At 38.6% G+C, this 23,813-nt stretch overlaps 1 protein-coding gene across 9 annotated transcripts in view; it reads left to right on the top strand.

Annotated features, from left to right (window-relative positions):
* LOC127428483 (neurexin-2-like) overlaps nt 1-23,813 on the top strand; it is a 574,215-nt gene that overhangs the window by 377,206 nt on the left and 173,196 nt on the right. The window contains exons 1-2 of one of the 9 annotated variants that reach the window (XM_051676898.1): nt 4,847-5,490; nt 5,873-6,417. The exons of 5 other annotated variants lie outside the window; for them this stretch is intronic. In XM_051676898.1, coding sequence (XP_051532858.1) covers nt 6,114-6,417 — 304 coding nt within the window. In that variant the 5' untranslated portion in view covers nt 4,847-5,490; nt 5,873-6,113. Of the gene's footprint in view, nt 1-4,846; nt 6,418-23,813 lie in introns of those variants that run through there. 3 more of the 9 variants (XM_051676897.1, XM_051676896.1, XM_051676895.1) reach the window with 3 other exon arrangements.

Genomic DNA, 23,813 nt, shown 5'->3' with positions numbered 1-23,813 from the left:
TAATGTTGTTTGCTTTAATATAGTCTCATCGGACAGGAACAGAACTAGCTCAGGCAGCATTTGTTCTGATAAGCGAGAATCCACTATAGATGGCACTCGTATCATTTCCTGAGTTCTTAATACCTTCCCCCTTATCTTTTGTGCCACAGACAAAGAAAAATATCATCTACATTTTCATGTATCAAGACATAATAGAAGTCCTTTGTTAAGGCAGAAACCTCAAACGCAAACTTACCTTTGCCAGATAAATAACAGGCAATCTACTTAACCTGACAGATGATCTCTGTACTGCAGTGTCTATGGGTGAGTTCTCTAGGGTGCAGCCGAGCATGTATTCACACTTCCCTTTCTCTCCTAAAGAGCAATGTGAGGTGCTGTCGCTTTAAGTTGAATTAAATCCAGCAGATATCTCAACCGCGGGCCATTAGTTCCAGAGGAGGCAGGCATTATGAGTAATTATACCAAAACTGCCATTATTAATCCGGCCTCATCTTCCCCGGGGGCCACTGCACAAATGTCTTGGGTGGAAAAGCTCAGGATGCAGGAAAGTGAAGATGATGTCTCTTCTTCTGATACTTATCCTTATGGTACTTATGGAACTTATGGAGTGGTGGTGGCATAGTGGACTAAAGCACTGAACTGGTAAGCAAAAGGTTGTTGGTTCAATTCCCACAGCCACCACCATTGTGTCCTTGAGCAAGGTACTTAACTCCAGGTTGCTCCAGGGGGATTGTCCCTGTAATAAGGGCACTGTAAGTCACTTTGGATAAAAGCGTCTGCCAAATGCATACATGTAAATGTAAATGTTATTCTCACATTCTCATTATGCTGTTGGTTTTTGCCTCATGAATTACACAATATTAAGGATTAAACTAGATTCTTCAATGACTTCTGTGATCGGTCCTCCAGACCAGCAGGGAATTTTACAAAAGATTAGTTATTAGTGTGTCAGAGTAAACAAAAAGCTGTGCTAACATCACCAACAACATAAAAAATGGGCACTGCATCTAGCATCAAGGACAGGTTCGATGTGAATGGGCCCCTACGTCACACAGTTAAAAATGTCTGAATGTCTTTGCATTAGATGCTAAATTTCAAACCAAGTACCACCTGTAAACAAATGATACTAGATGATTTTTTTTTGCAATTACTTTCAACCATCTGGTCCCAATATGATTTTTAGTAGATGTATGAAGTCAGTGTCCAAATACCTTTTGTCTTTAACAACATGAACAATATGTAAATTATACAGTAGATAGGTAGGTAGGTAGATAGATAGATAGATAGATAGACTGCAGCATTTTGTTTATAACTTCAACTCAGTGTCTGATAACAACAGTGTGCTTTAATACTGTAAGTAGTTCAGGTTCTGAAGCCAACAAAATGTACGTGATTGGTGCTTTACCTCCTTGTGAGCACCTTTATCACATGTGCTGTGTGCTGTCTGAACCCTCTGACTCTGAGTGTGCAGAGTGAAGATGGCCAACAGCAAACACTGCCTGGTGGCAGATGGTTAAACTCAGGGACGCCTCAAACCCAGAAGCACATGCAGCCTAGATATTATCGTCTCTTATCATGCTGAGCAACCCCAGGGTTGACAAATTGATTAATACCAGCCTTTAATCTCAGAGAACCCTTGTGAAGATATCATCACTGCTGAGGAGAATGTACCCAATCCACCCTTCTGACAGTGGATGACACCTCCTATGAATTACAGTCCCCCTAATTCTGCTTCAGCCTTCATCATCATTAAGCTTTGATTTTATCTGAGCCTCATTACGTAACTAACGATGATCTATCTGGAGCTGGATGTGTCACCTACCTCTATGCCCAAAAGCACCACAAGACTAAACTTATAAATATACTGTATAGGCCAGTTCACACTGCCCCAACAAATGTCAACAGACACCAACACTTCAAACATTCTAAAGTTGAATATTTTATTTAGAATGTTGAGAAACATAACTGTCGTGTTCACACTGATCCAACAAACACCAACAAACCTGCATGTCATTGTTCGCCTTTGAAGAAGATGACTGACTAGGAAGAGATTGAGGATGAAGCCAAACATGCACAATTATATATAATAATATTATGTGCTATTAATATTATTAATTAAACATGTTTAGCATGTATGACATTAGGCTATAACCCAGTAAACACACCTACATTGTAAAAATATTTTGTGTTTGTTAGGAACATATTCATTCTGAGAGTTCCGTCGGAGGACAGCAATTCAACGGCAAAAAAATATTTTACAGATGAGATTATGTCCGTATGAGGGGAAAGTATTATTATTATTGTTGCATTTTCTATGTGATTTGATGCCATTTGAGAAATAAAGAAACTGTTTTTCATGCGAGTGAGAGAATATCTGTCCGAGACACAAACTCTGCGTCTTGCATATTTGTACATATTCCCTCACGAGTGTCATCCATACAAACTGCTGAACCCAACACTAACATATCATTTTGTTTTCTTTTATTAAGAAAGGAATGGAAAGTTCACTACAAAAATGTTATTAATCGTGATCGACTGTGTTTCTGCTGAGCTACCAATGCAGTTGTGGCCGCGCACGTTCATTTTCTACGAGTTCACTTACCTCATTGTCAGGGAAACTGTTCGTGCTGAAGTCAGATTAAGTCAGAGTTTGATGCAGTTTGTTGGCAAATCAGACCAGACTGCTCAAACATTCCAAGACCCAACAAACACGATTGAACATCTTCAATCGGAGAAAAAAGATGCTAACAAATGCTAATAGGGTAAACACTCTGATCCGACAAAACCCCACTACTGTTGGATGTTGATGTTTGTTGGTGTTTGTTGTCGTTTGTTGGGGCTGTGTAAATTGGCCTTAAAACAAAGACTAGCATCATTGATTATTTTTCAAAACCATCCTAAAAGGGATAATTCACCTTAAAATGTAAATTCTGTGATATTTACTCACCCTCATGTCGTTCCAAACCTGTATGACATAAAAGAAGATTTTTGGCAGAAGGTTCAGTAAATCTCCTTTTGTGTTCCACAGTAAGACATGAGGAACAATATGAGGGTGAATAAATGGTGACCGAATTTCCATTTTTGGGTGAACTTTGCCTTTAATACAATTGCATTCTATCAATGCATACCAGATCCTTCAGTATGGATGTTTTTGTGCATATTCGAAGCATGTCACCTAATCTCAAGGTTATCTCCTGTGTATCTGGAGCGCTCAGTATGCAGAGAAATGAGAATCGATTACAGTGCGATGGGCATCTCTCTCGGCTTGCCCCGAGGCTAAATCACGATGAGCAGGCCTTCGTGTTCATTTGAGCAGAGTCGACATTGTGGTTAACTGTGGCTGTTAGCAGTGCCTGACGTCAAGGATTTACAGGCTGCTGTTTGCCGTGACATGAAGTTGCCCCCTCCTCTGCTCCATTCTGTTCAATCAACCCAGCTCATTGGCGGTAGCCAGCCCCCCTCTCTCCCTCTCTCTGTCTGAGTAATGGCCTGCTTCTCCCCTCCTGTCACCATGAAAGGTGGCTCTGGCTCTTTTCTGTTCTGCCTTTTTTTTCCACGCATGTCCTTTCAACCAGTAAGGCAATCCCAACTGAGATCTCTATCCTAGGTGATTTATCTGATGTATGGTGTACAGATTCAGTCCATCTCTCTCTCTCACACACACTTTGATAGAGGGATAATCATTTGTAGTGTCCATACATTTTTACTGATCAAAAACTTGTGCTCTTACAAGTACTGTAATAAGATTGCTTAAAAGGTATAGTTTACCCAATAATGAATATTCTGTCATCATTTACCCACCCTAATGTTGTTCTATACCCATATGACTTTCTATCTTCTGGATCTGTTTGGCATAATACAAAAGGAGATGTTAGACAGAATGATAGTCTCAATCACTATTCACTTCATATTTTTTTCTTCCATAAAGTGAAAGTAAATTGTGCCATTTCCTTGTCATACTGTTTTTGGAACAACATAAAGGTAAGCAAATTATGATGGAAATAAAAATTTTGGGTGAACTATCCCTTTATCTTAATTGTATGACAATTTATTACAATGAATCTTCAGAAATACACACACACACACACACACACATACATACACACACACACACATAAAACATAATTTCAGCAAACACCTTGTTGTAAATAAAAAGTTCTATGTGAATGAATACACCTTCAATAGAAACAACTTAAACAAACATGCAAAAAAATGGACCCATTTAAAAACAATGGAAGAATCTAAACCTTTTATAAAACAATAGAAGAAAAAGACAGATGGAGGGATTTGTCATCAAATTTGGTCTTGTACTAAATTATTCATCAAGATCGGGAACCAACTACTGCTATCTTGGTCGCTAGGGGGTGGGTTGCATCTGGCACTAGCAAGTGTTGTCAGCTCTTCTGTGCATTTTTTTCCACACCAACTAAAAATAGACCACCTGTAAAATGCAAAAACACCATTTCTAAACCTTTCCTTTTTGCAACACTTAAGCCTTTCATGTTGCATTATTACAAGCATAAGCACTGTCTTCCATTTCCGCTTTCACTTGTCAAGTTCTTTTCACTGCAGTGTCAGGCTCTGGTGAACATGTACAGGGCTGTGAATTTGTATTCTCGGGTGTATATGTGCACCCATGCAACTCATTCTTTTTCTTCTCCATCTTTTGGCTTCTTTCAATGTCTGCATGTGTGCTCATGCACTACGATCACCCGCTCTCTCCGCACCCCTCCCTTCTCTCTCTCTGTCTCTCTCTCTTTTCCTCAGACACACACTGCACCGCTCTCCTTCTCACCCTCTCTCTCTCTTCATCTCTGTAGCAATCTCTGGTTGAGCATCCAGAAGGAGCACAGTGCGCCCTGCCCCGCACACTTGCAGCAAGCAACGGTTGTTTTTTTCTGTTTTTTCCTCCCCTATCTTCTTTGCTCTCAGTCCCAGCAATCCCAGGAGAAAAGCTATCGAGGACCACAAGGAGTGGATGCTCTAGCCGTTCCTTATTTAAACAGCATGCATTTCACCACAGCGATGCACGCTAGGATTTTGGTCTTTCACACTTTGGCTGTGAGAGGCTGTTTTTGCTGGTAATATTGTCAGATTGAGCATATTAGCAGTTGAATGCTTTTCGTAGAGGGGGTGGGGAAAAAGAGAGAGGAGAAGAGAGGGATAAAATGCAGTTCTAATCAATACAGCTTTGTCATGTCAGTGGCTGAGACAACAATCCAAGAGAAAGAGAGATCGGGATGCTGGTGAAAAACTGATCGTCAGCCAGCTCTGCTCTGGGTCTTCCACTTAAAGAGGAGTACACGGCGGAAAAGATTTGCACTGTGTCTGCAGCCAGCACATCAGGAGTTATAACCAGATTTATTTATTTATTTGCTGGTTTCTCCCTCTACCATGTTGCAGCAGACTTCTCTCTCCTCTACATATCTTTTAGTCTTCGAAAAAGCAACGTGAGTGTTCCATCCTGCAGTCTCCCTTCATCAAGTCAGGGTCAGTGTCCTTCTTTCTCTGTTTCCTGCATCTTTTTCATTAGTATTAGAATAATCCTTTAGCCACTAGGATGCTTCTTATCACTTCTTCCGCAAGAGAGGAGCTGCCCTCTGAGGTAGAGTGGTCTAAGTAGCATGTAAGCTGTACCTAAAGCTTGGGAGCAAAGGAATGAGAACAAGAAAAGGAGGCGCCTCCTGGCATCTCTTAACCTGGTACATTTCTCCTTTCCTCAATTGAGTCAAAATCTGCATCCAGAAATATTGATTGGTGTTGCTGTGATTAGAATGCTTTTGGAAGTTGCAGCGCAGATGATTATTGCCCTGACTTGATTGAGCCTACCATCCTCTTCACAGGTTTTTTTCTCTCGTTCTTTTTTTTATAGTCGCTGAGCATAAAAACCAAGAACTGCCCTTGGGAAGAAAGCAGTAGGTTTTTCTCCTTGGATTTTGAAGCCAGACTTGAAAGGGATTTGTTTTTTGTTTTTGTTTTTTGAGGATTTTATCATCTCTTTGGGAGCCTTCTGTGAAAGCCTTGGGGCTTTGGGTATCGTAGAACTACAATCCCCATCACTGTTTTCTTCTCAATTATATGGATAATGATGGACATGGGTAGCCCTCTTTGAGATGCACTCTTTCCAACGGATGGGACAAATGGGGTGTGAAAGGGTCTGCGGTGGGCCCTCCTGCCCTAGGCTAGAGGTGGTGTTGCTGGGCTGGGAATGTGGTGGAACCAGTTGGCTGGGCCTTGGCTCTTGGTGGAGACTGGCATTATCTCTGGCCTTGTTGGTCTCATTGCCGGACAGAACAGCCAGTGCCCGTGTGTCTTCCAGCCTGAGCACCACACGCCATGTCCATCACTTCCATAACAAGCATGGTGCTGTACCAATTAACATCAACAGGATGCATTTCCTCACAAGAGGAGGCCACGGTAAGTTCTCTACCTTATAAAGCTCTTCAGGTGTAACGTCAATTTGTAGGCCAATCTGGACGTCTAATTCACCATGGTTCCTGGAATTTCCTATTGGTTTTTAGAATGGCTTTTGGATTTATGAGCAATATAAAGTCTTTGACTAAAATTACTTGAAGAGACTTTCACATTTTGCTCTATAACATAAATTATACAGTCTTACCTCAAATTCGAATTTTGAAGTCGCTTTTTAAAGTGTGTTGCTGGCAAGTTGCTAAATAAGGACTATACCTACCACATGGATGTGAGTGACGTGCCTGATAAACAGACAACTATTGAGTGTGCTTACATGCACACGATTATGCTTATTACTACCAAAAATCAGCTTTTTCAAAAAATCTGACAACGCAAGAAAACATAAAACAATAATCAGATTTTTCATTGCTTTTAACATTAAAATGTAAACAGCATGCCGACAACACTTGGGCAAACCAGTAAGAATAGTGGTAAAGGTTTGCATGCAACGTGAAATTGCCATAATTGGCAAAAATATAGGTGTGCAAATCGATTTATGCTTAAACAGTTTATGACCTTACCCTGATAGAAAAACATTGTTTAAGCATTTACATGACCACACACTTTCTCGGCTTATTAAGCATAATTGTAAGAGTGTGCATGTAAACACTCTCTTTAAAGTCCTTATTTAGCAACATGTTAGCTACATATTTTTACAAATTACAGCAGCTTCAAAATTGGCATTTGAGGTATGACACAAAATGTGAAAGTCTCCTCACATAATTTTAATCACAGACCTTATTTTATTCATAAATACAAAACTGGCATTCTAAAAGCACATAGGAAATTCATGAGGGAACCCAAATGCTGATTGTCTTCCAGGTTTTAGGACTACAACCTGAATAGCTCTTCCCATGTCTTTCCACACAAACTTTTCCTCAGTATTGACAGGGCTACTCACTAATAGTTCCTGGGTTTAAAAAGCTTTGATTTGATTATGGAGTATTATTACATTGGAAAGCTGGATGTTAATGTGGCACATTGATGTTTCCAGGCATGCGCTGAACAGAGTTTCACTTAGAACGTCATGCATATGCTTTGATCTCTTTCTTTATTGATCACATGGAGAGTGGCGCTTACTGCAGATCTAGAGAAAAGATGCGTTTTGTTGGAAGAAAGTGTAGACAAGATGTGCACCTTTTCATGATAAGCTCATGCTATTGAATTACTGCTCCTTTCCAGGGATCTTTACTGACACTTCTGTCAATCAAATACTGTGTGGAGCATTGACGACCTGTCTTCCTGCTAAGCTCTGGCATATGTTGAGGGGCCAGTGAGCTTGTCATATTATAGCAATAATGCTAAAATAAAGCTCAAAGAGCTTGCCTGTGTCACATGCTTTTGCCATTTATTTGTAGTTTCTTGCTAGCTAAGTGTACCATGGTGTGTGTATATATATTGTATATATATATATATATATATATATATATATATATATATATATATATATATATTTATTATTATTATTATTATTATTATTATTATTATTATAGCATCTTTTTATGTTTCTTGGACAACCGTTATGAAGCAACATGTATCATAGGTCATGCATCATCTATATTAGGTTAAAGTCTTTGTTTATTTATTTTTGTTGTGTTCTTTTCCCACCAAAATTTGTTGACAGAAGATTTCAGTTATTTTCAATTCAGTTTATTTCAGTTCAAATAAGAATATGAAGCGGAATGTACAGTAATATTTAGCCATTAATATCTGATTGCAAACACACAATTATCACACCGCACTCGTTTTTTTTTTTTTTCGTTTGTTTTTCAGACACTTGCTTTACTGTTCCTCAACTCAACATTGTGTAGAACACAGCAGCTTAACAGAGCTTAGTGTTGCCAGTTGTCACATCTGCATGCACTCTAAGAAGTCTGTGCCGATCTAGTTGACTGGAGCAAATGGGGAAACAGAGCCTGTGATTGTTTTAGACATTTGATTTTCTCTGACCATTGAATGTTTCCAAAATTCCATTTACAAAACTTACTTGAAGTAAAGAACTGATGATTGTTACCTTCAGTGTGATTAAAGGCATGTTCACACCAAGTCCAATCCAACTAAATAACTCTAAATATCAACTAAATATTAAATATTCACTAAATAGTTCACTCTGACATAATATCAGATACCCAAATTAATTGTTCAACATCCACTTAGCTGCTGGGGGGAAAAAAACAATAATAACAGATTATCACTAAACAATACTTTGGATTTAATCTCAAGGATTTAATGCACATTTTTATGCTGAAAAAAATCTGGGACTTGGTGTGAACAGGCCACTTTTGTCTGCCTTTTTCTTATCACTCTAATGGATTTTATGAAAGTGAACCTACCAATAGGTTGAACTTTTGTATTGCCTAAACAGATAAAGAAATGCCTTGCCAGAATGCGTCGACTATAATGAAGATGGGTAAAACCAACAACATGGCTTTTGTTGTAGTAGCTCATCAATTAAGCAGTCATGTTGTTGTGTTGTTTTTTTTTAAATGAATGGCTGCTGGACACAGTAATTTAGTGTAACAGGGAGAGAAAGAGAGCGGGGGACATTGGATAGCCACAATCACCTCCCACACAATGCAAAGTTATAGCCAAGCTCTCCATCTGAACAGTCTGGGAGGACAGTGCTAAATGATCCTTTTAAACAGAGAGGGTTACAGTGATCAGTCCTTCATCCCCAATGACAAGTAGTTCAGCAGAGGAATGTGATCCTGCACCATAATGGGATCATCAAGGCAACTGTTAGCAGAATCATGGCCCTTTGTCAGTTTTTTATTACAACTGGTATTGTCAGTCCGATTCACTGCTTCCCCCTCGACATTAATCTCACCTGCTCTCCTGTCTGTCTGCTGCAAAATATGCAATGCATTTGCAGTGTTCTTATCGCGCAGGAACAGGGCTCACAATTCCGACGGAGCTGAGGTTAAGCAGACACGTCTTGAATTACATCACTGCTCTTGTAGGTATCTCCACAGCCATTACGGGAGTTTCACAACTGTCTGTTCTGAATGCGGCTGTCAGTGTGTCCAACCCTGCCTCAATAAAAGCTGATAAAGTTACACTTGCTTACAAAACTGACAGGTCAGTTTTATGACTGTATGACTCAGCAACGTTTTCTGTCCTTTTATTTAACAGGGATGTGATTCAGGTCCTTTCCTTTTATTTTTTTCACAGAAATCATACCTGTTAGTTTCAATTTCAGACCTGCATTGCTATAATCTCAGAGAAAAATTCACTAAAGGCTAGGATATACTTCCGCCTGCTGCTCTATTATACTCTTTTGACCGTGAACCAATATGGATGCGTACGGACTGCTTTGTGATACTCTTCTAGTGCAGTCAATGGTGTGCAATGATTTGTGTGAGATAATTCAGTGCAGTATCCTGTGTTTTATTTGTTAACCACCCGCAATCCTGTTTAAACAGGCACTTAATGCACTGGAATAGCAATGTGTTGTAAGTACTTAAATTACATCAATGCCATTCTTTTTCAGTACCAAATTATGTCTCCTGCAAACATGTAAATCAGGCTTATAGATTGAGCTTTATTCATAAAACAGTCGTCATATTTTTACCACTCATGTAAATTATGCGGTAAACAGAATTTTATTTTACAGTGAGGTTTGTTGAAGTTATAAAGTCCATTTCCAGAGCAGATTCAGATGCCAGGATCACAGTGGTGTAGCGATGCTTTATAGTTCATACAGTATTCCATTGCGTTAAGGCAAGGGTATACTTTGTACATGGTCAAGAAATCAGCCTTTCAAAGTATACTCTTTTAACCATGAGCCCACACGGACACGCTCAGCGCATGCACACTATGATTGCTTTATGATACACTTTTAGTACTGCAAATTTCATCATCAGGAGCCCAGGTTTTGTTTCTTTCTTCTTTTTTTTTTCTTTCTAGAAAAAGTATAATTTGGCCTTAGTCTGCTGCATCCTCCAACACCAAGCAGTCAGAACCTACCCTCAAGATCGGTATTGCGTTTCATCCAGCACAAATTTTTGGCCATGTTTGCACCGTTAACTGATCTGCATAATTGTTTTAGCTAAAGGAATATTCCAAGTTCAATACAAGTTAAGCACAATTGACAACATTTGTGGCCTAATATTGATTACCACAAAAATCTATTTTGACTTGCCCCTCCTTTTCTTTAAAAGAAAGCAAAAAACAAGGTTACAGTGAGGCACTTACACTCACCGGCAACTTTATTAGGTACACCTGTACATCTACTTATTCATGCAGTTATCTAATCAGCCAATCATGAGGCAACAGTGTAATGTATAAAATCATGCAGATGGGTCAGGAGCTTCAGTTAATGTTCACATCAACCATCAGAATGGAGAAAAAATTTGATCTCAGTGATCTTTAGTGATCTATTACGGCACCAAGAGCCTTGCCTCCGTCTCATGGCAGTGACATTTCCACGAGACACTCATCATTTGTGCATCTAATGCCATTTGAAGAGCCTTTGGCAAAACACTTGAGACACTAGACAAAAGCTCTCACACGCTTTTGTTTATCTTGCACAGGGCTGTGTCTACAATTCTGGTTTATGTGTTTAGGTTTATTTTATAATACTTTTTTAAATAGCCATAAAATCATACTTCATTTTCCACCTTTATTCTTTAAAAATGAAATGTGTATTTTCTGCACCACTAGCGTCACCGATTGGAATTGCAAAAATAATGATTGTTTTCAAACAGGTTTCATGAACCTCCCAACTTTTCAGCAGATCATCATACAAATGGCTCACTTACATTTGTCTTTCCATATTAAAGGAATAGTTCACCCCAAAAAAAGTAATTCTGTCATATTTACTCAGCCTCATTTAGTTCCAAATCTGTATTTCTTTCTTCGTGGGACACAAATGGAGATGTTAGGCAAGATGATAGCCTTAGTCACTATTCACTTTGATTGAATGTAAAAAAGATCCAATGACAGTGAATGGTGACAGAGCCTGTCAGTCCCTATTATTCTGCTTAACATCTTAGGGTGAGTAAATGATGACAGAATTTTAATTTGTGGGTGAACTATCCATTTAAACTGGGATAAGAAGTATTTTAACATTAAAATTAAAAACTACACACTCCAGCTTCAATATCATTGCTTTAGACATTTCAGTATACATTATTCTTGAGTTTAAAAGCATTGATCATGCATGTCTTTAACATTATTTTCTGCTTCTGTTTGCTTTTGTTCTGAGCTGTGTTTGGCTTCAAGTCCACACTAACCCAGCTATGACTTTTTCCACACTTGTCAGGATTCTTGAACTCCTACCCCTCGAACTTTAATCACTCAGCCGTCACCCCTGACTATACCTACAGGCCGCCTGCCCTGCTACTGACCCATTCATCCATGGATTCTGTGGCCTGATGCATTTTCACCATTTTATTTGACAATCTGTCCACAGCAGACATCTAATATCACTTTCTCAATCTCCATCTTGTTTTTGTCATCATCTCATTGAAATGCGGGCTACATCCCTCCCTCCCTGATGGAGGCATGATGTTTAACAAGCAGCAGGTTCTGTTTGTTCACTCATGCCTGCTTCTGCTTGCCGATGTGGGGTTTCCCAGATCACCACCATATACGGCAAAGATGCAGCCTCTCTGCTTCATTTTCAGATCAAACACTCATTTTCCCTGTGGCTGAAGGGCACACCTTGATCTAAACAAGGGCATCTCCTAATGCACAGCCACTTGAGAAAGCCATGATGGATGCAGCCCCACATCGGTGAAAAGGGGCTATCCTTTGTGGATCACTGGTGTGTACACTATAGATTGGACCCCATCAACAGCAGTTTGCTTCAGTGAAAGCCACAATCCATTACTGTCTCCGAGCCAAAAGTGTAGGGAAAGCGAATAGGAATAATTGATCACTGGCTGAAAACAGTGATTTGGGAGTGTTTCCATTGTTTGCCTTCAATAGCCAAAATGTGGGGCAGTAATGAGAGGGCATTTAACTGTGACCTCCTCGTTCTCTGTACCGCTAGTGTTATTGAAAACAAGAGTTCTTCACAATTTGTCCCTCCTTGAAGGAGTCGGCTTTATGTGAAGCCATCACATCAAGTGCATGTGTCAATGCAGCAACGGTTCTTAGAATAGACCAACTGCAGTACAATCAATGTGTCGGGCAGAGCAGTTAAACAATAAACTAGTGGACTGTGGTTTGGATCAAACAAACCTTAAGCCACTGAGCTATTGGCTCTCTGTGAGTGGTCAGCTGTTGAAGTTGTGGTTGGACAGCCCATGGGTATTGTGAACTTAAAGGATTAGAATTTTTTTTTAGTTTTTTTGTTTTTGTTTTTTCAATAAAAATTCAGCCATTGTTTACTCACCCCTGTGTTGTTACAAACCTATTTGACTTTCTTTTTCTTAACACAAAGGGGAGAAATTCTGAAAAAAAATAAATAATAATAATTCTCAGTGATGTCATAAAATGGCAGTTTATGGTGACCACCTCTTCAAGCTTCAAAAGGACACAAAAGTATAATTCAGAAGTCTAATAAATTATTCTATGGACTAACAATGCACAATCGTATTTTCATAAATTAACATTTACCAAGATGAATAAATTCTGTAATAAAATAATGTTCTTTGTTAGATCATGATACCCAGGGTCTGAAATTTTCTTTTTAGCCCACCAGCCAAGATGGCTAGTAGATGAAAAAATTACCAGCCAGTCAGATTTCTTAAAGGCCAATTTATTTATTTTTTAATTGCATTTTACAAGTGGATTTTACAGACATGAGAGACAAATAAACAATACTGTAAGCATCTTTAAAATTAAACTGCTTTTTTAAAGAATTGTATTGTTTTATTTTATTATTTATGAAATATTTAATCGCCAGATAGTCCATATAGATTTATTTTTCAGATTATTTCCTTATTACAACAAAACTAAATTTGTATTTTAAACTACATGTTGTCATATGAACAACCAGTAAGTAACACTTATAAGCCTCCTGAGCCTTAAGTACATATAACAAAGTAACAGTTCTTGGTTTATTTGGAGTGAGTTAATTCAGTCAGCTCCAACTGATTATTTGATTCACTAAAAAGAGCCGACTCAGATTCGTTCATTTAGGAATTGGACAACACTGGTAGTGCTGTAGTTGTTGATTCACTAAATCAGACTACACTGTCGCATGTTGTGTCTCGTGCTGTAGAGCAAAAGAACTGCCTCAAAGGAGTCATTTGATTGGGCATCGGTCTACTCTGGTAGAGCTTTATGTCTCGTGCTAAAGAAGCAGTGAGGGTTGCTGCGGTTGCTGCTGCGCTTAATGATAGTACAGGAAACACTGAGTATTTTATTCCAGTTTTCTGTCCCCATCGCCGGAAGAATGCAAAACCAAACGTCATGAAAATCATTCGGTTTCTGTAGTATAATGCAATCATTACCAGAGAATTTGTATGTGTGGTGGTGGGTTATTAAAACGTACTCGCTCATCCACTGGTAATCCGAAAATGGCCTTCCCTTCACCCCGATGGCATGAACGCTGACATTATCTTGCTTCTAGATTTACAGCTAACTGAGACTATCGATGAGCAGTGGTACTAGTTAACAGGAGCCGTTCTATGTAAACACCTGCAACATTACTGGTTGTATGCCTACAGAGTTACATTATTTTACAAGCACCCGCCAGAATGGTGTGTGACACTGTGAAATTCACCGGCCAAATAGGAAATGTACGTGCATTTGGCGCTTGACGGGTGTTAATTTCGGACCCTGATGATGCATAATGGATTTACTAATGTTAACAAATATAACCTTATTCTAAAGTGTTACAATTTAGTTTAAAGGTAAAACAAGTATTTTTTCTTGTTTAAGACTTCACTACATATTCTTAGATTTCCCTGAAACAAGACTTATAATCTAATAAAATTTTGCTTCACAAGTAAACTTATATTGTCTTAAAGATGTTTAGATATTTTTTACTCGAGAACAAGACAAAAATTCTGAGTAAGAAAATGATTTCTGCAGTGTATGAGTTTGGAACAACATGAGGGTGAGTAATTAATGACATAAATTTTATTTTAGGTGAACTATCCCTATAAAAGTTGGAACCAAAATGTTTGCTAGGTCTAAAAGCACAGCTTTGTCTCATTGGTTTGTTCCCACACCTTCCAGAAAGGCATTATGTACTAGATTAATAACAGACTCTGTAATGCTCAGTAAATGCACCAGCAGGGTTAAAGTTACTCCCATTTCTTATCGCTTCCTTTCCAAGTTCAGACCTGTGGTGTATGTTTTACTAAATGTGATACTGAGGAGAAATAGCCCTCGCTAAAGGGAGACAGCCATGCTGCGATCTGTGAGGGGTGAAATCATTCTCCTGGTGCCTGGATTCCTCCTCTTACATCTGCACTAAAACTAGCTCAACCGTGCAAAAACCATTCCAGGGCTGTTGCTACAAAGCACCCCTTAACTTTGCTATGAGACCAGCTTTCCACCCAGGTAAATTCAAACTGTCTAGAGACAGAAAGTGAAAATAATCTACTATGGTTTTAAAAAAAAAAAAAAATTACAATTTAAAGGTGCACTTTGTAATTTTTTCCTCATTAAAAAAAAAAAAAAATAACTCCTAAAGACATGAATTGCAATTTTGCAAAGTACATAGGAAGTCATGACCACTCACATTAAAGTGAAGACTCCAGTCATATCAGTAACCTTATAAAAGCTGTTTTATTCTATATGGAGAGGGTTCCCACATGGGGGCTGCCATATTAGAATCGGCATAGAAAGTGGCGCGTAAAACTCGGTTTGCAAAAATGTAGTTGTAGTAACGTTCATTCTATGAGACTAGGTTGCAATTGACATACTGCTTTTGGCATTCAATAGATTAGGGAAGCATTCACATTCAGACTTGGGGGATGGAGTTTTTGTTGCAGTTGATGAATATTGATGATATGTCATTTTGCTAGTCAAAGCTAAATGTTTAAATATCAATTATCTAAATTTCTGACTTTAGATCTACACAGTTTCTTGGAAGAGTTTGAATAAATCTCAAGCCAAAATTTATATTAATCTGTGTATTTTTTATGGAGCTTCAACTTCCCTTAAGAGATTGTGGGAGAAAGATTTAAACTTGGTATTGGAGGAGGAAGTGTGGGCTAGGATTCTAAATAACATCAAGTCTGCATCTGGAGAAGCAAGGGTTCACCTTATGCAATTCAAGATTTTACATAGAGCCTATTAGAACCCCTCTAGATTGTATAGTCTTGGTCTTAAAGACACACCCACCTGCTGGTGATCTTTTGTGGATGTGTTAAGATCCAAGAATTTTGGTTGAAGATTCAGAGTTTTATGTGTGAGGTATTGGGGCAATAGTGAGGGTTAAATAATGATTCTGTTTGTATATGTTTTGCATTTCTTTGTTTACTAGATTAATCAATAAAAAAAAGTAATAACTAATCTGTGTATTTTTTAAAGCAGAACATTCATCTGTGTAGTAAACTTGGCAAGCTGTTTTGTGAATCCTAGATAAATAAATAAAAATGTAACAGTTTTATGAAACCTAATTGAACTTGATGATTTCTGATAGCTTTGTGTATGGTGTATTGGTATCCACAAAGACTCAACATTTGGCTACTCCAACTTTCACTGACAAAATCCCATATTTCTACTTAAGCTTCAACATCACTGCATGAAAAAAATCAAGGGCCTCTTAATTTTTAATTATGTTCTTTGTGCAACCATGTGCGACAACTTTGATGGTGTGCATTATTGTATCCCAGACATGCCAGACAGTCTTTTCTTCTCACAATGGAACATCTTAAATGTCCAGAATATTTCTCCTCTGTCTTTGAATCCTGAAAGTTAATTTAATATCTGTACTCTATTTTTGCCTAGTCTTATTCAAATGTTCTCTTCAAACTTCCAGAATTTATAACAGCAGTACACTCATTAGCTCTTCATGCCGTTAGAGTGCTGTTGACAGGTGATAACCTCACTGATATCCATCTAAGAATAGAGTGTTATTTGTAGCACGTTGAATACCAGCAACAACAGCGATGAGAAGTGCTCTTGGAGCCCCGAGTCCCCAAGTCTTGAATGCGCAAGCCCAGACAGAGAACATCCCTGTGCTCTTCCTGAAATAACCCAGTCTGTCCTCACAAAATGGAGATGCTTCCGCAAGAATCTCTAGTTTTAGGATTGGAATCATTTTTTATCTCTGTCACAAACCTGAACTAGGGCTTTTGCACATTCCTTTTTTAAATAACTGAAGACTTCAGAGGCAAGCTAAAAATAAAAATACAAAAACATATATCTCGGTCATATTTACAAAAGTTTAGCACAGTTATTTTTAGGCAACATTTGACAATATTGGGGATTGGGACTTTTGCAAGAACTGGTTTAAGCTCATTTTGCTATTTAGAGAGATAATAAAATTATTCCTGGCAATATCTCTAAGGATTACACAATTTCACAGATAGACGAGCACACAGCGAGCACACACAGCGATGATAATATTGGCGTCAGACATGTGATTCATGCCCTCGCATAAGGGGAATTGCAGCAGCATTCTGTTTTACGGCTTTGCTTTCGGGGCACCTCAATAAATAATAAATGGACATCAAATTAAATATTGAAAGCTAATACTAAAGCCTTTCTTAAAGGAATATACCAGGTTCAAAAAGTTAAGTTCAGTTGACAGCATTTGTGGCATAATATTGATTACTAGAAAAATAAATTTTGACCTGCAAAAATCTGGGTTACAGTGAGGCACTTACAATGGAAGTAAATGGGGCCAATTCGTAATCTTTAAAATACTCACTGTTTCAAAAGTAAAGCCACAAGACATTAAAAATACACGTGTTAACATGATTTTAGTGTAATAAAATCACTTACTAACCTTTTCTGTGTAAAGTTATAGCCAATTTTACAACTTCGTTGCCATGATAATATAATGTCAACAAACCCTAAAACAACTGTAAAATGACGATATAAACAACCTTACAGCTCAAATAATACATGAGTTTAAACAGAAGAATTAATATAAGTTATTTTATAAAACTATAAGCTTCACATTTCTGCCTTTTAAACCCTCCAAAAATTGGCCCCATTCATATCCATTGTAAGTGTTTCACTGTAACCTCAATTTTTACTTTTTTTAAGAAAAGGACGGGCAAGTCAAAGTAATTTTTTGGTGGTAATCAACATTATGCCACAAATACTTTCGATTGAGCTTAACTGTCACGGCTCTGGTGAGTTTGCTGGTTTGTTTTGTATGTTTTGTCATTTTCTCTCCCTCATGTCTCGCAGGCACGGCCAGCATGCATGAGTGCCGTTTCACTGATCATGCCACTGATTAGCATGCCGAGCAACACCTGTTCTCCTCTAATTCACTCCCTTCTTAAGCCCTTTGTGTTCTCAGTATCTAGATTGTTGTTTGATGTGAAGTAACTAACCTCACACTCTCTGCCTAGTTGATCTTGTCTCGTGTATCTGTTGGTTGCCCGCGTGTCGGGTGTGTGGTTGCCTTCCAATTTTGCTGCATGTCAGCTGGTTTTCCATGGAGGATACCTCATCTCTGTCCACGTCTCGGGAGTAAGATTGCCCATTTCAGCTGGGTGTTGTTCTGCACCTCAATAAGCTTCAACGGAGGATTCTATGAATCTATACCTGAATTCCACAATGCACACACTCATTCTATGAACACACTCTTCATGGATTGCCCCTTGAGCGGCCACGGCACGCAAGCTTCTCTGAGATCGCCTCCCGCTGCTGCAGCCTGTGCTGGAATTCTCGACATTCTTCAGCTCAGTGACCGTTTTTTTATTTTGTGAATAAATCCTTTGAACTGTTCCTCTGTTCTTGGGTCTGTTTGTCTCGCTATCGCTCATTACATTAACTTGTATTGATCTTTACAATTCTTACACATGTAGTTTGACCTCTCATTTTTGAGGGTCTAGTAGATTAAAATCAAAATAGAAAATGTAGACATATGTAGAGTTAACAAAATTTGTTCGTTTTAATGTATATTCGCAATATATTTGCAACAATTTTTCTTGTAACATAAAATTAAGCAACATTGAATATTACTACTACTAATAATGTGCTATTTATTTGGCCATTAAGTTTCTTAAAGACTGTGTGGGAGTTGATAAGTATGATTCAGTTCAAACCGTTCAATAAATCAATTCAAAACTCTAACTCAACTATTTGTTTGTTTTTGGAAAAAAAATATACATACATTTTGCTACCATGCATTGTTATAATGGTGCATATAAATAAAATGATTAAATATAATTATGCCCATTTTGTGAAAAATAGTGCCTTGTAGGGTTGCAATGGTATGAGATTTTCACGGTACGATAACCGTCTCAGAAAAGATCACGGTTTCACAGTATACGGTATTACACAATTACTATTATCAGTTACAATGACCCTTAAAGGAGTGAAAACAGAAGGATTTTTTTTTTTTTTTTTTTTTTTTTAAGCAAAAAAAAAAAAGCTTTTAAAGTAATGTCCTATGATTATTAACAATTAACATATACTGTAGGTGTGTGACAGCACAGCCAGACTGCTCCTGTCTGTACCTTTAACTCAGTAGTTCTCAACTGGTATTGTTTCAGGACCAGATTTTACATTGGAAGTCAAGTGGCGACCCACCATAGTAAAAACAAACCTGTATTTAATGTATCCTGGGTCGCATTTCCTTTTATGTTGCATAGTTCTGTTCATGGTTTTCAAGTATAAGGGCATGCATCAAGTGACATTATTTTTGTTGTTGATGTCAACAACAAAAGTGACAGGAACTTTTCTCTCCCACCTTTTAAAAATTGAAGAGCATGTTTACTTCTAAGAGCCCATTATTATCCAGTTTGTTTCTTAATTTCGAACATAATTCAAACAGAACATACATATTACACAGGAGGAAAGGCTCCTCATTACCATGGTTAGGTCAGTGTAGCTAGTCTTAAATAATAGTAATAATAATAACAAATTATAGTATTTATGAAAAAATAAATACTAGCTGAAACACATCTTGAAACTTTAACTACAAATGCCACTGTTGATATAAAATGAGGTCTAATAGATTCTACCTTTAGATTATTTCATATGAAACTATTACATTTTGTCAAAATATAACAGTTACTTTTACTCATGTAGAATCGTGAAAAAAAAATTTAACGCTGAAAATAAAAAATAAAAAACCATTTGCGCATAACACAGTATTGCTCTTTTCCTCCTCAGTGCTGTTTGGCAATTTGTCAATTTTCATACCGTGGTATACCGTGAAACCGGTATACCACTGCAACCCTAGTGTCTTGATTATTTTTAGTACCAGCAGATGCTTTTAGTCTATTTTACTTCTTGCATGTGGTATTTCAGCGCAATTTCCTTTGTTTTATTCATTAACCACCAGCAATCATTTTTAGCGCTGCATCTTCACTATTTAAATGAAGTAATTGTCATTCCTTTCAGCACAAACACACCTCCATTCTATGTAAATTATGCTCATTAAAGATGCACAATTTTCATCGCCTGATTACCACCAAATGAAAGTACATGGTAAAAAATTTTTATTTAAAAGAGATGTTTGTCAACCGATCATTTCAGCTGTAATTAATCAAATACTCATCAAATGATGTTTAAGAGCGTTATAACCTGGCATATATCCAGATGCATGATGTTTAAGAGATGATCCAGGTGTCTGGATCAAAGTGATGATGTTCAGTCCAGGCAGGGTGGGTCAGATACGGTGGTCTGTGGCATCGTTGGCTATATTGCACTCAGAATCGCACCGTAAGTTCAGAATTGTGTGTGCGAATTGCATTCAGCAGCAATTTTGTGGCCGAGTTTGCGCCGTTGCCTGATCTGCATAATTCCTTTAGTGAACCGGGCGCTAAACGAGTGCAGGTATAACGTGCAAAAATACGGCACTTTTAGTGGCCGCAATTCATTCTTTGTGAATCTGCCCCATAGAGTTATATATTGAATATCATAGAAAACCTGAAAAATATTACTACATATCCCACCCCTAATGTACTGTAAATCAAATGTCTCCAATAGTTATGTATGGACTCTGAGCAGAACTTATACACAGAGGAAATTACATAGTGGCCTGACCATCTTCCTGGTGTGATTTACAGCTACTTTAAGGCTTTGAAGTGCATCTGGTGCACTTCAGCACAATGATTTAAGGCTCATTGTTGCTGTGCAGCAGTTTACAGCCCCTTAGATTGGCCAAGGCTGAATTTCTCTTGCTCTCATTATTTTTCCTTTCCACCTTTTGCTCAAATGCCAAATGCCTAATCTCAGTCTCGCTGTACTTTCATTATTTCCATTCTCTGGTCTCTTTGATCTTTACCATGTAATCTTAATTTTGGCTTGTTCCTCACACATGTAGTGAGCAGGTTTCAGCAAGCAGTGTGCTCACCATTCATTCTTCTAATCATCATTGGAGATATTGGCCCACATTCTGAACTTGGAGTGTTTTAGATGTGCAGTGCTTCTCCAGATATGCATTTTAAAGTCATTGTCTTTTATTGAATCTAAGACATTGTTTCATCAAATAAATGGCTAAATTCATTACGAAGACTCCTAAAGGACATTTGAAGTTCATTCTATGAGGTTAGAAAATGGACTGGGCTCAGCCTCGCTCTCGAATGAAAGTGGTCGGCATTCACATTCATCGGGATTACAAAGCATTTTCTCACCTTTCTCTCGAGCTCCTCGGATGGGATCTGCTCTTTACGGGAGAACCCTCAAGCGCTCTCAGAAATCATCAGTGACAGAGACGTAATTAGATCAGCCATGTCTCGAGTCGTGATTGCAGGAGACACTCAAGCCTGTGCAATCAGCCTGGTGCTTCACAGTGAACGCCTTTGCTTTTCCGGACTCCTCAAGACTTGCGCTCATTATGCGTGTATGTGTGTGTAGTCTTCCTCAACACACCCAGTCCTCATTGCCAGCTTTTGACTCTCACGCCTGACTGCTTGCGTGTAGTTGAAAATGGTAAATCCGAGGTGGTGTTTTACAGCATTGCTTAACCTTTGCAGAGATCATGATAATCACCAGATACCTTGAGAGGAGGCTATTTTTTCTCAAGCTGTGCATTTTGATTGTGTTGAACGCTTTGGTGAATGCAGGCAATCAGAGAGCCATTTGGACATATGGTTCATAAGCGCAGTGACTGCCATGCTGCTATTGGAGGGTGCTTTCTCTTTGGTCCGTGTTTATCGCAATCCCCTAATTACCTACATCCTGCTGAAAGAGGCCAGCGTGAGCCACTTTGTGTTGGTCCAATTAATTACATGATTTAATTTCAGTAGCATACAACTGCACTGTCGCACAAGGCAAATGGCTTAATTAGATGATTTGAACGACCCTCGTACTGCCTGTTGTTTCCTTTTTAGCCATGCCGGTAAAATTGTCTTTTAATTTTGTGTACATTAACAATAATACCCTGAATACATTTACTGTACTTGAAAAAACAATTCTCCAGCTACATTGTTCTGTTTAATAGCAAACTCATATTCCTGGTATAATACATGGTTATTTCTGTATGAAATGAGTGAGAGGGACAATCTGTGACAGAAAGGGTTTTAAGCAGTTGGGCAGCTGCAGTGAATAAGACAAATAGGACAGGTGATGATATTAAGCAAGCATATGCATTTGAGCTTAAATTCAACTTAGTGTTGAAGCTTTCACTCTGTGGGACATTTTGTATGGCATTTGCAAGTATATATACTGCAAATGCCTAAAAGAAGTTTTTGGCCCGGTTTCGCATTTCACTGTGTTATGGCATGAGACTGTTGTGCATGAAAATTCCAGGAGATCAGCAGTTACAGAAATACTCAAACCTGCCCATCTGGCACCAACAATCATGACACAGTCCAAATCACTGAGATCACATTTTTCCCCATTCTGATGATTGATGTGAACATTAACTGAAGCTCCTGACCCATATCTGCATGATTTTATGCACTGCACTTCTGCCACTTGATTGGCTGATTAGATAATCACATGGATGATTATTGGTGCCAGACGGGCTGGTTTGAGTATTTCTGTAACTGCTGATCTCCTGGACTTTTCATGCACAACAGTCTCTAGTATTTACTCAGAATGATGCCAAAAACAAAAAACATCCAGTGAGTGGCAGTTCTATGGATGGAAATGCCTTGTTGATGAGAGAGGTCAACAGAGAATGGCCAGACTGGTTCAAACTGACAAGTCTATGGTAACTCAGATAACTGCACTATACAATTGTGGTGAGAAGAATAGCATCTCAGAATGCTATTCTGAGATGCGGGTTGGTGCTGTTTTGGTGGCATAAGGGGAACCTACACAATATTAGGCAGGTGGTTTTTAATGTTGTGGCTGATCGGTGTATATAAATGAGAATATTTGAAAGTGTGCATCCCCCTGCACAGAAGATAATACTTTTGACCTCTACTGCCAACGATCATAAGACATTAACCCTTTTGGTTTTAAGCCTCTCCAGTGGGGCTTTTGCTGTATATTTCAGGTCATTTATCCCAATGCTTTTACAGTTTGCAGTTTCCCCTAGGACATTTCTGTACTTAACTCTATCCATTTCCTTCTATCTTTATGAGTTTCCCAGTCGCTGCTGCAGAAAAGCACCCCCAAAGCATGATGCACTCACAGTGTGATGTGCTGTGGTCAATCTGTGTCAAGCATGGTGCTCTGCACTGCAGACACTAAAATTCAATCCTGGACTCTTGCGAATCTTTCTCTAAACTGTCCAAAAAAGTCTCACATGCCTTTTCCTCCCAACATTTTAAGACTTTCGTTTTGGCTCCCTTTCGTACAAGCCAGGTTTCTGAGTACTCATGTTATCTAATGCTCAATTTCTCTAATCTTTGTGAATGAGGACACAGGCCTGTCCTATTCTTGTCCCAACACTTTTTTTTTGTCCCCTTTTCTCCTCAATTTGGCATTCCCAATGCGCTCTGATTCCTCGTGGTGGTGCAGTTACTTGCCTCAGTCCGGGTGGCAGAGGATGAATCTCTTCTGAGACAGTCAGCCCATGCATCTTATTACGTGGCTTGCTAAGCGCTTTACCGTGGAGACCTAGCGCGTGTGGAAGCTCATGCTATTCACCGTGGCATCTACCCACCCTAGCAACCAGGCCAATTGGTTGCTTTGGAAGCCTGGCTGGAGTCTCTCAACACACCCTGGATTTGAACTCATGATTCCAGAGGTGGTAGTCAGTGCCTTTCCTTGCTGAGCTACCCAGGCCCCCGCCCCAACACTTTATGTAAGATGGCCAGTTCTGTAAAGATTCACAGTTGTTCCATATTTTACCTTTTTTCCATACATGCCTTTTTTAATGACAGATTTTAGTGTGCTTTGATGTACTTTTAAGT

The sequence above is a fragment of the Myxocyprinus asiaticus genome, chromosome 38 (assembly GCF_019703515.2).
Source record: "Myxocyprinus asiaticus isolate MX2 ecotype Aquarium Trade chromosome 38, UBuf_Myxa_2, whole genome shotgun sequence".
NCBI classification, from domain to species: Eukaryota; Metazoa; Chordata; class Actinopteri; order Cypriniformes; family Catostomidae; genus Myxocyprinus; species Myxocyprinus asiaticus.
Note: the sequence above shows the minus strand (reverse complement) of the source record. Positions and strands in the feature narration are given on the sequence as shown.